Source organism: Aethina tumida, chromosome 1, assembly GCF_024364675.1.
Source record: "Aethina tumida isolate Nest 87 chromosome 1, icAetTumi1.1, whole genome shotgun sequence".
In the NCBI taxonomy this organism is placed as follows: Eukaryota; Metazoa; Arthropoda; class Insecta; order Coleoptera; family Nitidulidae; genus Aethina; species Aethina tumida.
The window spans coordinates 45,690,026-45,706,382 of NC_065435.1; the positions used below are offsets into that span (position 1 = coordinate 45,690,026).

The following is a 16,357-nucleotide window of genomic DNA, read 5'->3' on the forward strand; positions in this document are numbered from 1 at the left end:
GTGAACAAAGTAATTGATATGTTAGCATTTTATATTGGACACAGTACTTAAGTGTGCCAGTTTTAAACACCAATTCGAGAGACGATGATGATGAAGTTTACGTTCCTTGTGCTTTTTGTTTTGGTTCTCGGCTGTCATGGAAAAGTGTCAGGTAAACAGAATTTTTATAACAAAACAAACTTTCTATACTAATTAGTTTTGGATTACAAATAAAATTATGAATTTTAAGAAATTAATTTAATATAATATTTTGCCAATTCCATTTCACATTGGCCGGTTTATGATTTTATATTATGGTGGAGTTGAAGCACCTTAGATGAATCTCTTCATCACAAATCTAGTTTTTTTTAGACCGAATTTGGGGGCATTTTTCTTTTTTGAAATTAGACAATTTAAATAATAATTAGTCAATATGGCAGAGAAATATTTATATTTAAAATAGAACATGTTTTACCATTTTAATTGAATTAATTATGTAGTTTTAATTATTTAACAATATTTTTGTATCTCCTTAAATCTTAAATAAAAAAACATTTAACTATTACATTATTACATTTTTATGTTCAATTTATCCAGATTATAAAAGGCTGATTTGTTGATCAATAAAATGAAAAAGAATTATTTACAATTAAAATATAATATTATTTATTTTGATGACATTCACAAATTAATTTCAACATTTCTGGAAAGAAATCAAAATAGATTTTTAGAGCAATTCATGGTTAAAAATTTATTAAAGTATTGTAGAAAAGAAAATTATTTTAAGGCGCCCTTCTTACTTAATATAAGACAGTTTCTTAATTAATTATAATTAGAATAATTATTAAATATTAAACATTTTGTTTAAATGCGTTTTAATTAATGCATTTAATATTTAATTGACACTAAATAATCAGTCAGTAGTAACAACAATAAGTAGTCTTAATTATACTATTAATGTAATTACATCAAATAAATTGTTTGTCTCAAAACATCACATTTACAATGACGAAATTTGAATACAGTCGGTAAGACGACTTTCGATAACTAATGAAATGGTTGACCATAGTGTGAAAGTGAGAACTGCGTATAATTTTTAATGGATAAATTCAATGAGTGAAATGTTTAGGGAGAATCCCTAATCCCCTTCTAAGCATTTCAATGACTGTTTTATTTAATTTAATTACTGACTTCATTTGAAAATATCTTTAGAAGGAGAAACTGTATTAATATCATTAAAAGAGTTTAAAACATAGAAGATAGATCAAAGGAAACTGTTTCTTTTGATGTTTAAATTTAACAATTACATAGTTGTATAATAAAAATAAATAAAGTGTTTAATTTTACTAATGATTATTTATTTTGGGCTGGCAAAAAGTAGAGCAAATTATGCTTTTGAAAGTTTTATTACAAATAATTTATTATGAATAACTTCCAAACAAACATACTTTTAGGAATATTAGATCCTGAGATATGGCTGATGACCACTATTTGGCCACCATGTCTTTGAAAACGCTTTGGGAGACAACAAAATATATCAATCTCTCTAACAGATAGATAAATCGGAGAAAACTAATTTTTTTGATGTCAAGCTTATCGACTTCTCTTCAGCCGAATTAAAGTTACATAGTTTTATCACTTTATTTAAAAAAAAACACTGCAAGAAGATTGTAATAAAGAAATGGCAAATGTTTTCAAGAAAAATAATCAAATATCTTAAACGTATATTAATTGATAACTTAGAAAAAAAGATCTGATTTGTCTGTAGAGTTAGGTCCCTAACATTTCATTGTCACTTTTATTAATATTATTTATTATATATTCAATAGTTATATATATTTTTAATTAATAAAAGTATTTCAGATAAAGAATATGCATCGATGCCCGATGTATTTTACATGGACAACTACGACAAATGCATGATGAGAGGTGACGAAAGTTTTTTTTGCTCCTTTGACTATCATTTAGAACCATTAGACTCGAAGAATATTTCGGACACATGGAGAATTATACAAGTAAAATACGTCCAAAAGATACACTCATACGTGTATTAACCAAACAATATTTTCAGGACGTCATCTCCGACAGAATGAACTACAGACATGACCGTCTTAGACATTACATTTGTGTACGAGATCATTGTCCGGGTATTCCCATTATGGACGAAAACGACCCCGAACTGTGGAGGCTAATCGAAGACTGTTACAACGAAAAATATGAGCACATGGGGCTGAAAGGGAAAATTACACGAATGATGTGTGATACGGAAACGACCAATAGATATCCAATTGGTTACTTTGAAATACTCGTCGCGTAAGTTTTGATTTAATTATCAATTGAGCTGAGACTAATTATCTGAACAATGTTTAAAGGATATTGCTTATTTCGTACTTTGGTTACGTCATATTTGCAACGTTCCTGGAGGGAGTATACAGATACAAGTCGGAAGAAGAATATAATAAGTTTGTGAACTCACCATGTAAATATGAAAATTGTCCAGTCCATTGTTGTCCAATTTAAATAACCATATTTGTTTTAAGTTGGAAAATTCGTGGCACCCTTTTCGTTAACCATAAATTGGATACGACTGAAAGCTGTAAAGGACGGACATCCCGATATCGAAAGGCTGAGGTGCATACAGGGTGTCAGAACTTATAACTTATTGTTGGTCATTCTTTCGCATACAGCTTTGTCAAATTTGAGTCTGCCACTTTCAAACACAAGATATGCAGAAACCGTAAGTAGAAATCAAATTGTGTGACACACTTCTGAAGGTTAATTCAGGTTACAGAAAAATTTTTGAACATTTTCCTGTCTAGTGGACCGTTGTGTGTCTCAACGTTTTTCTTGATGGCAGGCTTTTTGTTGGCTTACGGATTGTTCGACTATTCAGAGGGAAAGAAGGAATTAAAGCCAAAGGAATTGGCAATGATATTCATTAACCGGTGTATAAGGTAGTTTATTGTATTTGTGCTTGTGAGGTATAAAGTTTGCGGTTCATAATTTCAGGTTAACACCTACCCTTGCTTTTGTGTTAATCATCCACGCAACGTGGCTTCCTCATGTCTCCAACGGACCACTTTGGGATCAGTATATAGGAAATGAGTACAGAGTATGTAGAAAGAACTGGTGGACAAATCTACTTTACCTTCATACTTATGTTAACAGTGAAGAAATGGTAACAATTTTATAACAAAAAACAATAAAAACATTAAATTTAAATATATTGTTTTCAGTGCATGATGCAGACTTGGTACTTGGCCGTAGATACTCAATTTTTCATATTGGGGCTCGTACTAATCTACTACATGAAAAAATATGAAAACAAAATTCCATTAATATTAGGATCCTGTTTGGGACTACACATTGTCTTCACCTTCATTATGAATTACATTTATGATTATGAAGCTACCATTTTCCCTGAACCAGAGTAAGTATTCGTTTAACTATCTTAAAGTGCATAAATAAATAAATTCATTTTTAGGATCTACTATAATATACAGTTGCAAAAGTTAGGCCAGTGGCATTCTCAACTCACAGCATCCTACGGAAATATTCCAGGTCTAGTTGTTGGTATGGCATATGGATATGCTTACTACAAATACAAGAATGTTAAAATATTTACTAGTACTGTACGTAAACGTGACACTATATATTTTTATGATTATTAATAATAAATATTTTAGAGGTCCGTAGTGTTTTGGTGGTTTACAGTGCTGTTGTTGCCATTAGGAATCATCATATTCCCAGGATTGATTATATACGATCCAAACACACCTAAGAATATATTCTGGGCGTCGGTTTATATATCACTTTGCAGAACTGTATTCACCACTGGAATAGGTCTGGTTATTTTCGGAGTTTCTCAAGGTATTGGATGTAAGTACTAGAAATTATTACTCAAATAAAATACGTTGGTGAGTTTCTTTTTTATCGTAGGGATAGCCAAGATGAGCCTGGAATGGAGGCCAACCTATATTTTGGGAAGGATAGTGTACAGTTCATTTTTAATTCATGTAGCTCTCATTAAAATTCGTCCAGCCTTAAAACGATATCCAACATACCTTGAAGATTTCATTATAGTAAGTTTAACGATTTTTTATTATTTATATTTAATTTACATTAATCCTTTTGCAGGTGTCCGATTTGCTCTGTGATATTTTCACCGCTTTCCTTTCTGGTTTACTGCTAACATTATTTGTGGAAATGCCCATATCAGAATTACAGAAGTTGTTGGTTCCACAAAAGCGAAGTAAGGGAGAACAACAACAACAAGAAAAACAAGAACAAGAGGATGAAAAGAAAAAAATAAAATAAAAATTTAAAAGGATTTAGTTGTTTTTTTACTTTATAATTTTTGTTATAATTATAGTTTTGTTATGTTATTTTTTCTTAATAATATATACTGTACTTGAAACCTATAATTCTTTATACATCTCTGAATATTCTTTATACAAAGAAAAAATTTACTTTCAATTTATTAAAGTTATAAGTATTAGACGAGGATTGTTGATTTATAAAATGAGAAAGTATAATTTGAAACCAAATTATTTATTATTAAAAGCATCTTCTTTGAAAAAATTCTTTAAACAATATTTACAAATTGTGAGAGATTTTTTAAAGCAATTTAATAATAAAAAGTTAGAAAAATGTATATACACGTAAGAAAATCATTTTGGGGTCCCTTTCTTACTCAGCAAGTGTAATTATGTAACTTAATCTAACTCAACTTCTTCAGTTTATTATTAAGTCAAAGTTCAAAAATCCAAAACTTACAACTTATAAATAATAAAAGTATATATTTTAATGAAATCATTTTGGGGAAGCCTTTCTTATTTACAGCAAATAGTTAATCGACTAATTATTAATTATTTAACATATTTAGTTTATAATTAGCCTAGGATATAAATAACAATAAAATAAACATTTATAATTGATTTATTTTTATTTCATAACGACTGTCTTAATTATACCATATAATTGCAGAATAAAATTTAATTCTAAAAGCATTTGTCATCTAATAATTATATTAATTATTTTTAAAATTATTTGCACATTATTTCTGCATCTCGTTGCAAATAAATATCCAATATCATAATTTAATTGACTTTACTCTCTGTTAATTAATTAATGTTATTGTGGATTTATAAAATAAGAAAGCAAAATTATTGTCTTATTAAAATAATTAATTCATAATTCGTAATTTACTGAATTATTTATTATTTTTGTGGAAATTTTATTTAAAACTAATTTGGATGAGATAATAGTTAATAATATGTATTAAAACTAAAACTAATTCACAGAGACACCGATGATAAATATGAAAAGCTGTCAAAAAGTACAAGATGTGACAGAAAAATATCCTTTTTATATCTGAAGGATATATTAAGGATTTTCGATCTAAACGGATCACACTACATCCTCCTCAATGATTGTGATACTTTTCATAAAACCCGTATCTCTATACCGTATCAAAAATGATGAGCGTGTCTACTCGCATATTGAGACGGAACATCAATACCCCTTTGTAAACAAAAAGGAAAGATATACATGCAATTATGTGGGCGGGCCGAACTGACTGGAGGGGATCATTTGGTTTTGCTGCGTTTAGCATGCGGTTCGTCTCCGCAGACGTTGTTTTTAGTATATTTTATTTAATTTTTGGGATACATTTTTATTTTGAAAAAAGTAGTTTATTTTTAGAATACTTATTTTTGTTTTTGATATACCCTCAAAAAATATTTCATTTTACAGATTGAAAATTATACAAAGTTACGGAATTTAAATGGAGCATCCGAAGAACTCGAACTACATCCCTACGCATACGGAGAGTTACTAAATGCATTCGCAAAGATTAATTTACATTGTGCGCCGGCGCGCACCAGCACGGCGCATTGTCTCTGAGAGTAGGGATTCTTACTACCGGGCAAAACTTTTCTCTCTTTGTCGTGCATCCATCTCTTACAACATCCAGACACGAAGAGCATTTTTCGTACGGTATACACCAACTCATATAATTTACATTATAAAAAAAGTAGTTTGGACCCTTGTTTGTTTTGACACTTCCTAAATTATATGTTTATAGTTAAATTACCATACCAGAAATGTAGTTAATGTTTTATTCAAAAAATACCAATTACAATTGAATACGTTTAACAATAGATCATTAATTAGCAGTATAATAATAAAAAAGAAAATAGCACTTTAAAGTTATTTTAATAGAAAATACATATAAATTAATTTGTGACTAATTATTTGATTATACAATTACTGTTACAAAATGGTGATCAAACAGTTGAATTTTTTATTTGGACACGATACTTATACAGTGGTATATGGTGCCAAACAATTAGTCAATTGTTGGAAATGAAGGAGACATTGTTGTTCCTATTTTTAGTGTTCCTTAGCTGCGATGGAAAATTATCAGGTAAGGTATAATTTCCCATACACAATTTATATTTCAACCATTCACTTGATTTTAGATAAAGAATATGCACAGATGCCAGAATTATTTCACATGGACAACTATGATAGATGCATGTTGAGAGGCGATGAAAGTTTTTTCTGCTCATTCGATTATCAACTGGAGCCACTGGATTTTAATAACGTTTCTGACACGTGGAAAATCATACAAGTAAAATTCATCTGTTAATAATTAAACGTTTGCAAATGTGTACACTTCCAGGATGCGATTTCCAACAGAATGAACTATAGACATGACATATTAAGACATTATATTTGTATCCGGGACCAATGTCCACATATTCCCATCATGGATGAGGATGATCCTAAACTATGGAAGCTGATTGAAAACTGTTACAATGAAAAGTTTGTGCATCAAGGACTAAAAGGACGAATTACACGGATGCTGTGTGACACTCAAAATACTAATAGATATCCTATTGGTGTGTTTGAGATTGTTGTGGCGTAAGTTTAGTCATTAATTCATCGAATTATTATAATTATTTGCGTCATTATTTTAAGAATAATACTTATTTTGTACATTTCGTACGTTATATTTGCCACATTTCTGGAAGGAGTACACAGGTACAAAAGTGAAGAAGAATATAACAAATTTTTACACTCACCATGTAAGCAAAAATTTGTTTTTAATGCCCATTTAATAACGAAACAATAATTTAAGTGGGAAAAGCTGTTGCACCATTTTCCTTAACCATAAACTGGATACGACTTAAAACAGTAAAGGAAAGTCCGGACATTGAAAGGCTGCGATGCATACAAGGAGTTAGAACTTACAACTTACTTTTAGTTATACTGTCACACACAGCATTAACAAATTTAGCAGTACCAGTTACAAACACAAAATGGCCTGAAAGTGTAGGTTTATACAAAACTTAGTTTAAAATACCACAATGTAACTTTTAATTTAGATTTCAGATATGGTTATAAATTTATTTTTATCCAGTGGACCTTTGTGTGTTTCAACGTTTTTCTTGATGGCAGGATTTTTGCTGGCCTACGGTTTGTTCGAGTATTCTGAAGGAAAAAAAGAACTGAAACCCAAAGAATTAGTACTGATATTTATCAATAGATGTATAAGGTAACAATAGTGTATGTTGTGAATTTTAATTTTACCCTCATTTATTTTAGACTAACACCTACATTGTTGTTTGTACTATTAATTCATGCAACGTGGCTCCCTCACATATCAAATGGACCGCTTTGGGATCAAAGTATAGGCCATGAGTACAGAATTTGCAGGAAAAATGGCTGGACAAACCTATTATATCTCCAAACCTACATCAATAAGGAAGAAATGGTAAAATACGTATTTTATTAAGCCACTAAACACAAGTTTCCTTTACAGTGTATGATGCAAACTTGGTATTTGGGAGTGGACACTCAATATTTCATCCTAGGTCTTATCCTTATGTATTTTATGAAAAAGTATGAGAGTAAAATTCCATTGATATTGGGGTCGTGTTTAGGAATCCACATTATTGTAACTTTCGCTGTGAACTACATCAATGAATATGAAGCCACTTTATTTCCGGAACCAGAGTAACGTTCAAATTCAACTAAGTGATCGCAAACAATAATAACAACATTTTAGGGTATTCTACGTTCTAAAATTCCCTCACCTAAGTCAATGGCATTCCCAATTAACAGCGTCCTACGGAAATATTCCGGGTCTAGTTATTGGCATGGCATATGGATACATATACTATAAATATAAAAATGTCAACTTATTCACCAAAAAGGTAAATAAATATTTATATTTTAATTCCTACATACAATAACTTACATATTATTTTCAGATTTATGTAGTATTATGGTGGATAATATGTTTGTTGTTACCCTTAGGAATTATAATATTTCCAGGATTAATTATCTACAACATTAACACTGAAAAAAATATATTTTGGGCATCAGTGTATGTATCTCTTTGCAGAACAGTTTTTACCACTGGAATAGGTTTGCTTATTTTTGGTGTTTCTCAGGGTATTGGATGTGAGTATTGTTATTACTCAACTAAAACACGGTGATGTATTTATTCATAATCGTAGGGATAGTCAAAATGTGCCTGGAATGGAAACCAACTTATATTCTGGGACGAATAGTTTACAGTTCATTTTTAATACATGTGGCCTTAATAAAAATTAGACCAGCTTTAAAACGATACCCTAATTATATTGATGAATTCATTTTGGTAAGTCACACCATTTTATAAACTTTCTTTGGGAAATGAATTATTAAAAATTTTGTTTGAGTTTTTGGAAATTACGATTATTTGAATTTATATTTTTATTAAGTAAACATTTTTTTAGTTTAACGATTGGCTGGCTGACATTTTCATGGCATTCCTTGCTGGATTATTGCTAACACTGTTTGTTGAAATGCCCTTATCAGAGTTACAGAAAGTGTTTGTTCCGCAAAAGGTGACTAAGGAAAAGACACAACAACCAGAAATTGACAATAACAATAAAAAGTTAAAATAAAATTATACTAATTACACATAATTGTATTATTTATTACCACAATAGCACTTTCGTTTACGTATATGTCTAAATTAAAAAATTAAGTAGTATGTTAAGACTTAATTGCATTTGCTATTAAAAAACGTAAATAAACAAAAGTCATATGAATAAATTTCAAGAAAATATTCCGCAGGAAGGTCAAACGAGTTGATTACCATAGGGTCAAAGGCAAGCAGTTTACCTCACATAGAATTATGAACCAAGAAATTGTAACACTACTTAAAAATAAATAAAAATTGACAAACGACTTTCGCAAAGAAGCATTACTGGGTGCTAGAAGGACTCTCACTCAAATCTATTTTTATTTATGTAATCTATACAACATGAGCAGATTATCATGATGAAAATTTATGAATAAATTGAAGATATTTATTAACCTAATCATATCCTGGACATTTGCATTTTAAAACAATAAGATATAATCAGTTCAATGCAACAAACTCATATTTTACAAAACAGGCTGTTTAAGTAGTAAACATAGTACACCACAGTAATATAAAAAAGTTGTTTTCATATAAAATCGCCTAATTAAAAAACAATGTTTCTAACAAATCATTTTGAAAAATAATTCTTATGGTTGTGTACAACCGGTTCAACTATCCACCAGTCCTGTTAGAGTACAACTTGCTAAAATTAGAATAAAAAGATCCCCATAATATTAAGGTTTTTCAAAGATAAAAAAAATTTCACAATTTAATACATACTAGACAACTGTCAAGTTCGTGCAATTACAGGGACTTCCAGAGGTTCAATGTAAGCATTATGGTTGCTGCGAACGCTTTTAAATAAAAAAAAGATGTAAATTTATTGTAGTGGAGGTATGTCGTTTATTTTTATCTGCAGTAACCGTGCCAATTGCCATAAGAGTAGTCGTTCTTTTAGATTGCGATGTGCCTGTTCTAGTTCTGTGTCATGATCATGTTTGGTGTTGTGGCTTGCCTCCTGTTCTTTTTGCAGATAAGCACTTGCACTCCCAAAATCACAGGTTTCTATTTTTTCCCTTTTAATTTATTTAATTGATAAATATATTTAGAAAAAAAATAAATTTAGAAACGTGGATATTTGTTTATTTGTCCACTGGGGATGCACTTTTTAAACATTTTTTATTATTATAATCTTAATATATTTTAATAATCTAACCGGGTTATCAAAATTTTTGAATAAGTTGTGATACGTTACAAAAAGTTAAATTAGATAAGCACAATTCTGATAAGATTTCTAATTTTTAAAAATTTCTTCATTCAAAATAACATCAATAGCACACCCTTATTTATTTATTTATTAAAAAAGTGTATTCCTTTATAATTATAAAAAATTGACTTAATTTCAGGTAATCAATTAATTTACCTTTTGTAGACCGTTTGAAAGTTGTGTACATAAAATTTACCTTGAGAATAATTGTGCCATAAAAATGTGTTTTGCACAATCATCTATTTCTCGAAAATTATTTTTTTGAACAGGTGTTTAAAGTTTGAAATTTATCTAACAAATTCCATGTATTTGATAAATTCAAAAAAAAAACTATTTTGCTAGAAAAAGAGGAAGTTTAATAATTGAATTTAATAAGATTATTGCATATTTAAGCAACACTTAAAATTTTCCTAAATTAAACCTAACTGATTATTAATTATTGAGTGAAAAACATTTCAGGAAGTGAATATGCACAAATGCCACCAGTTTTCCATCTCGATGACTTCGACAGATGTATGTTACTAGAGGAAAAAGCCCTATACTGTACAATCAGTCTGAACCTTCAAGGATTAAATCCAAACAGCCCTTCAAAATCGTGGGAAATCATAAAGGTACCCATCGTTGCTAATTCATGAGCAGTATCATAAAATCGCGGACCATCTTTTCAGGCTGCGTCCTCAAATCCATCAAATTACAGACACGACCAGCTTAGATATGGGGTTTGTGTACCGACAACTTGTCCCAATGCCACACGAAGGGCTGAAGACGATTTGGTGTTGTCGGAAGAACTCGAACAGTGTTACAATGATAAATTTAAAGAATCGGGGATTACGACAAACATTTCTAGTATACATTGTCTGATTCCAGAGACAAAATACAAAATTGACGAATACGACATTCTGGTTGCGTAAGTTGAACGAATAAAAAATTCTCAATTGCACGATCTCAAGTCATTCATCATTTTAGGATAATATTGGTTACGTATATTGTTTTTATTATTTTCGCATCATTTTACGAAGGTTGTGCCAGGTACAAGTCCAAAGAAAAATACGAGAAAATTACAGGCACTCCATGTGAGTATAACTCCAGTATCCACGTACTTTTTAACATTTTAAATTTAGACGTTGCAGAAGAAATGTTAATAAATGTGCATAACTATACTTGTAAATTAATATATATTTCTTAGGTGGCAAATTAATAGCAGCATTTTCTATTCCCAGAAACTGGTATAGATTAACCAGAATTGAAAAAAATTCAGAAGAGAAACTAAAATCAATGCAAGGTGTTCGATTTTTCAACATGTTATGCGTTATACTGTCTCATACAATTATGGTTTCATTGGCTAGTCCAATAATGAACACAACTTATGTGGAAAATGTAAGATAAGTATACAGTTTATACTCTTATTTGATGAATAAAATTACATATATTTGAATTATATTTTAAAAATATTTTAATATTTATTGTGTATGTATGGAGTAAAATCTAAATTAAACCAACCTACAACAAGAACTGAACAACAAAAGTCTTTTCAAAGGTCGATCTGTGTGTTTATTTCAATTATTTCTCATTGGTACTTTAATTTGGTCCTTATATATTTAGAGGTCAACTCATTTTTAATGCATAACAGGTTATTTTTTGCCCAGCATGTACTTATGCTACATGCTGAATATGAGATACATTTTAATTTTATACGGTGATTCTGTTAAATTTATGTACTGTACTGTGTACACTATTTGAAAGCTAAAAATTGCTAAAACCTACAGATTTAAAGGACAAGATATTAGAAATTTGTAACACTTTTTTTCTGTTTTAGATGACTCAAAAAATACTGAACATGTTTTTAGCTAATGGAGGATACGCAGTACAATCATTCTTTTTAATGTCTGGTTGGTTGCTCTCCTACCATTTCTTTTTGATATTTGAGAGGAAAAGAACCTTTAGCCTGAAATATATAATTTTGGCATTTATAAACCGCTACATAAGGTAGAATCTCTTAAAAAAACTAAAAGTTCCTCATATTAATTAATTTCAGACTAACTCCTACTCTTATGGTGGTATTAGCAATGCACAGTACTTGGTTGATACATTTATCTAACGGCCCCTATTGGAATAAAATAATCGGAACAGAATATACAAATTGCAGAAAAAATTGGTGGGCCAATCTTTTATACATCAACAACTACATCGATAACGAAAACATGGTAGAATTTCGAAAATATTTAAACTCATTTAATCCAAATTAATATTTCGTTTCAGTGCATGCAACAAACTTGGTACTTGGCGTCTGATACTCAGTTGTTTTTAGTATCGTTGATAGTACTTTCGTTGATTTGGAAGTTTCAGAGATACGCAAAAATAATTTTGGGAATTAACTTAATAATTGGCATGATGATCCCCGGCATAGTTAGTTACGTAGTGCAAAGCGACATCGTAATTCGCCAGTTCCCAGAGTAAGTACTTTATCACAGTCACCAACAGTTGTACATCTCTGTTACTTTTAGACCACTGTATCACCTCTTACTGAAAATCCCTCACTGGCATCTCCTGTATGCTTCTGGATACTCCAACTTGGGGGGCTACGCTATTGGTTTGTGTTGTGGATACATATATTACAAGAATTTAAATGCCAAAATAAATGTTAAAAAGGTAATTATCAATTTCAGTTGTAAAGTTAGAAATGCAGCAACGTAATTTACAGATACATGTGGTTCTATGGTGGATACTATCATTTGGCTTGTGCATTTTCATCATTTTAATAGCTGGTATCATGTACAAAGAGGATTTTACGTACAGCAGATTGGGTGCAGCATTTTATTGGTCCGTTGGAAAAAATTTATTCGCTTTAGGCGTTGCTATAGGAATTTATGGAACCACCTTAAACATAGGATGTAAGTAATAACTGAAATAATTTTATTTATAATAAACCTATTTATTTCCAGGGTTTGCCAAGTGGATTTTAGAATTACCCAATGTCCAGATTTTAGGACGTCTGACCTACAGCACTTATATAGTTCATGTCGCTTTGGCAAAATTCAGAGCAGGAACGATAAGATCGCCCCTCTTTATAAGCGACTATTATTTTGTAAGCTGCAGCTATTAGTAAATTAATTTTCAGATTTTATTTTGAATGTTTCCAGTTTTTCACAGCTATGTCCGACATCCTCATTTCATACTTAGTTGGCACTATGTTATGCATAGCATTTGAAATGCCAATATCAGCGTTACAAAAAATATTTGTGCCGCAACTATCGAAGAGAAAGGAGGAAGATTCGTCAGAAAAATCGTTGAAAACGGTGGACTTTTCGGAAGAAGAAATGCAAACGAGAATATAAACAATGTACAATTTAAAATAATTCTGTGGTAAGTGACGATGCGTGTAACAGCAATTAAGATTTGTTATTACGGTAAAAAACGTGTTATTACAATTGTATATAACTTGATTAATGAGTTAATGTCTTCATCATGATGAGTGTCAACTTTACATTACATACATTTATTCAGTATACGTCACGTATTAATATTAACGTAAATATACAGGAAATGTAAATAAGTGCAAATATTTTAAATTAATTTTTTGGTATGTTTTAATTTCATTAAATTATTTATTAGGAGTAGTTAAACCTGAATTTTGTATAAGTAATTGAATGTATTTGTATACTAGTTTATATTTTTAAAAAATTAGATACGTATTTAAGAAAATTTAAAACATAATTTTTGTACTTACCTATAACTGGTGTTACCTTAAGAAAACGATTTTTATAAAATAAAACAATACAATTTCAAACAAATATTTTATTGCTACAATAGTTCAAAATGGAATATTAAAGGCGAGGAAGGAGATATTGTTAGTTTCTTTGGATCATACACCAAATTGCTTGAACTTTTTAAGGTCACTTTATATCTGGATAAAATACTTAAAATGCATAATTTTAATTGCAACACAATAAACTTCATACCTAGAACAAACATAATAAATAACAAATAATAAAATTTGATCAAAGTACATACCAATAGTACTCTTTGCTCCTACACCAAATGGTATAAATGAGTACGACTTCATGTACTTCTCGTTTTCTACATAAAATCTATCAGGATCAAATTGCTCTGGATTTGGAAAGTTTAGTTGGTCATGATGTATTCCAAATACAGACACAACAGTAAGGCACTCTTTCAAAAGATTTAGTCGATATTTTTCATTCTTATAATCTTTATGACATCTTCTAATAATTGATGCATGAGGCGGATATTTTCGAAGAGTTTCTAAAATTGTATCAATTAATCTAATTTGTTTATATTTACTATTATTATGTTTCTGAAATTACTCTAATTAGGCATATTTATTTATATTTAATACAGATGTGAAATTGAACCATTAAATTTTAATCTAAAAACTCATACATGTAAACAAATAATGTGACATGATAAATAATATTTACTTGGGATTTGTATTTATTTATACTAAAAGATAAAATACGTTGTACATCAACCTGAATTTTAATTTTCAAAATTACAAAAAATATTATAACACTTACCTTTAATAATGGCATCTAAAAGAGTTAACTTTGCAATATTGTCCCTAGTAATAACATCATTGTCTTTTCTAAACCTCCTCAGTTCGCCTATAAGTTCCTGCTGTGTGTCTTCATTTTCGCACAGCTCGTATAAACAGAACTGCGTAAGGGACTGACCGAACTCCAAACTGTCGAAGAAAAACTCACTGATGTGCTTAATGTAAGCATCAGTGTTCAATTCATTTGCATTGGAGACATTGTTGAGTAAATCTGTTTTCCTAATGTCGTTCTTTTTCCTTCTTTCCAATTCTTTCCTCAGCAAATTGGTGAGTCCGGTGTTACCGTAATTAGAATTAATATTGAACGTTTGGCATAACTGAGGGTAACTGAGGGACAAGTAATAACTGAATGTGCTTTGATGCCTGGGATGATCCTTCTTTTCCAATGTGGAAAATTCCAGGGGACTAATTCCGATCAAGTGAGTCGACGCTTTTACATAAAAGTCATAAATCGATGTCGCAGAATCGATGGTATTGAGGAACTTGTCTTCTAAAGCGTCGTATTTCTTTAGAAACTCGACTAATATTGCGTCGTCATAAATTGCAGACGCATTTTCCTCCGATATATCGTCATCTATATCCTCGAAATGATTATTGTCTGTTAAAACGGTGTACACCAAATACGGATCAAGGATCATCACCAAGGGTTTGAACAGTATGTACAACCCTCCGAACCAGTACTTTTTCCTCCTGAATCTATTGTAATATTTCCATAAATGTATGTTGACGTTGACCCTTTTGAAAATCACATCCTTCAAATTACCGAAGGGCGGCGACGGGAGCGGCCCGCGCGGTATCTTCTGCTTTTCGAAAAACGAATAAACACTTTGGACGAACAAAAACAATCCGACAACAACAAATGTAAACAACGTGAGGCAGTAGAGCAGCGTCGAGGCCTCCACGAAAAAGTTGAATTGGCGGGAGCAAAGATCCATTTTTCAAAAATGCCCAATTCATTAAACTTACTGCTTTTCTATCACATTTTGATAAACTAAAACGACTAACACGAATCGAACTCAACCTACAATGGACGAATCATATGGTTTGTTTCACAACGAGTTCCATAATGATTTTTATCTCATTAATTTTACATGCGTTAAATAAGGACGGACGTATTTTAGAATGTCTGACGTGTACGCGTTACGCTGACGAAACAAATTCAACTCACGTGGTTACAACAGCACTGTCGACACATATTTGCTGTTATTAAATGTACCGCTTTTGGTTTATTGGCTGTTAGTTCGTAAATCACGCGTAGCACATCCAATTGATTTGTTATTGAATTGAGTTGCTATACAACATTTGTTGTATCATTTTTATTATAGACATCATTTAAGACTTTTAAATAGAATATGATCAGTTCCATGGTTTTTGTTAAAGACAGGCAGACATTCAATAAATCATGATGTCTAACTCACAAATTATTCTAGCTTGGAACGGATGTGTCTATCGGTAGACAATTTTATCAGCCAAATTCCTTTTAAGAAATTTTTTAACGTGACACATATTGTTAAACAATATGCGACTGTACGTAGAAACATTGAACATGCAAAAAATCGATAATTCGACTCTCAAGGGTCTAGCAACCCGGTACTGGAAGACCTCGAGTACCCAA

At 30.6% G+C, this 16,357-nt stretch overlaps 5 protein-coding genes across 6 annotated transcripts; 4 read left to right on the top strand and 1 right to left on the bottom strand.

The window, feature by feature from the left end:
* Positions 1-46: 46 nt before the first annotated feature.
* Positions 47-4,304, top strand: LOC109599499 (nose resistant to fluoxetine protein 6). 2 transcript variants are annotated; one of them, XM_049968760.1, is made up of 12 exons: positions 47-151; positions 1,843-1,994; positions 2,051-2,292; positions 2,352-2,458; positions 2,520-2,716; positions 2,764-2,933; positions 2,989-3,157; positions 3,216-3,409; positions 3,464-3,611; positions 3,666-3,858; positions 3,919-4,061; positions 4,117-4,304. In XM_049968760.1, the coding sequence occupies exons 1-12, from the start codon at positions 85-87 to the stop codon at positions 4,294-4,296; spliced, it is 1,962 nt and encodes a 653-aa protein (XP_049824717.1). In that variant the 5' UTR covers positions 47-84; the 3' UTR covers positions 4,297-4,304. The 2 variants fall into 2 exon arrangements, with proteins under 2 accessions (XP_049824717.1, XP_049824719.1); XM_049968762.1 differs by having other exon boundaries at positions 121-151; positions 1,835-1,994.
* A 2,040-nt stretch (positions 4,305-6,344) lies between these two features.
* LOC109599486 (nose resistant to fluoxetine protein 6) lies at positions 6,345-8,954 on the top strand. The gene is made up of 12 exons (XM_049970541.1): positions 6,345-6,406; positions 6,462-6,613; positions 6,665-6,906; positions 6,964-7,070; positions 7,124-7,317; positions 7,371-7,540; positions 7,591-7,759; positions 7,808-8,001; positions 8,054-8,201; positions 8,259-8,451; positions 8,508-8,650; positions 8,769-8,954. The coding sequence occupies exons 1-12, from the start codon at positions 6,346-6,348 to the stop codon at positions 8,937-8,939; spliced, it is 1,944 nt and encodes a 647-aa protein (XP_049826498.1). The 5' UTR covers position 6,345; the 3' UTR covers positions 8,940-8,954.
* Positions 8,955-9,896: 942 nt separating this feature from the next.
* On the top strand, positions 9,897-12,159 carry LOC126265907 (nose resistant to fluoxetine protein 6-like). The gene is made up of 6 exons (XM_049968803.1): positions 9,897-9,963; positions 10,629-10,780; positions 10,838-11,076; positions 11,136-11,242; positions 11,356-11,546; positions 11,986-12,159. The coding sequence occupies exons 1-6, from the start codon at positions 9,897-9,899 to the stop codon at positions 12,157-12,159; spliced, it is 930 nt and encodes a 309-aa protein (XP_049824760.1).
* A 70-nt stretch (positions 12,160-12,229) lies between these two features.
* LOC109599488 (O-acyltransferase like protein) lies at positions 12,230-13,697 on the top strand. Its single transcript, XM_020015490.2, has 6 exons — positions 12,230-12,373; positions 12,429-12,622; positions 12,674-12,818; positions 12,871-13,060; positions 13,112-13,254; positions 13,310-13,697. The coding sequence occupies exons 1-6, from the start codon at positions 12,236-12,238 to the stop codon at positions 13,502-13,504; spliced, it is 1,005 nt and encodes a 334-aa protein (XP_019871049.2). The 5' UTR covers positions 12,230-12,235; the 3' UTR covers positions 13,505-13,697.
* Positions 13,698-13,949: 252 nt separating this feature from the next.
* Positions 13,950-15,850, bottom strand: LOC109599496 (cytochrome P450 6B1). The gene is made up of 3 exons (XM_020015497.2): positions 14,705-15,850; positions 14,181-14,432; positions 13,950-14,128 (listed from the first exon to the last, which is right to left on the bottom strand). Exons 1-3 carry the CDS (start codon positions 15,675-15,677, stop codon positions 13,971-13,973), a joined length of 1,383 nt encoding a protein of 460 aa, XP_019871056.1. The 5' UTR covers positions 15,678-15,850; the 3' UTR covers positions 13,950-13,970.
* Positions 15,851-16,357: the final 507 nt, after the last annotated feature.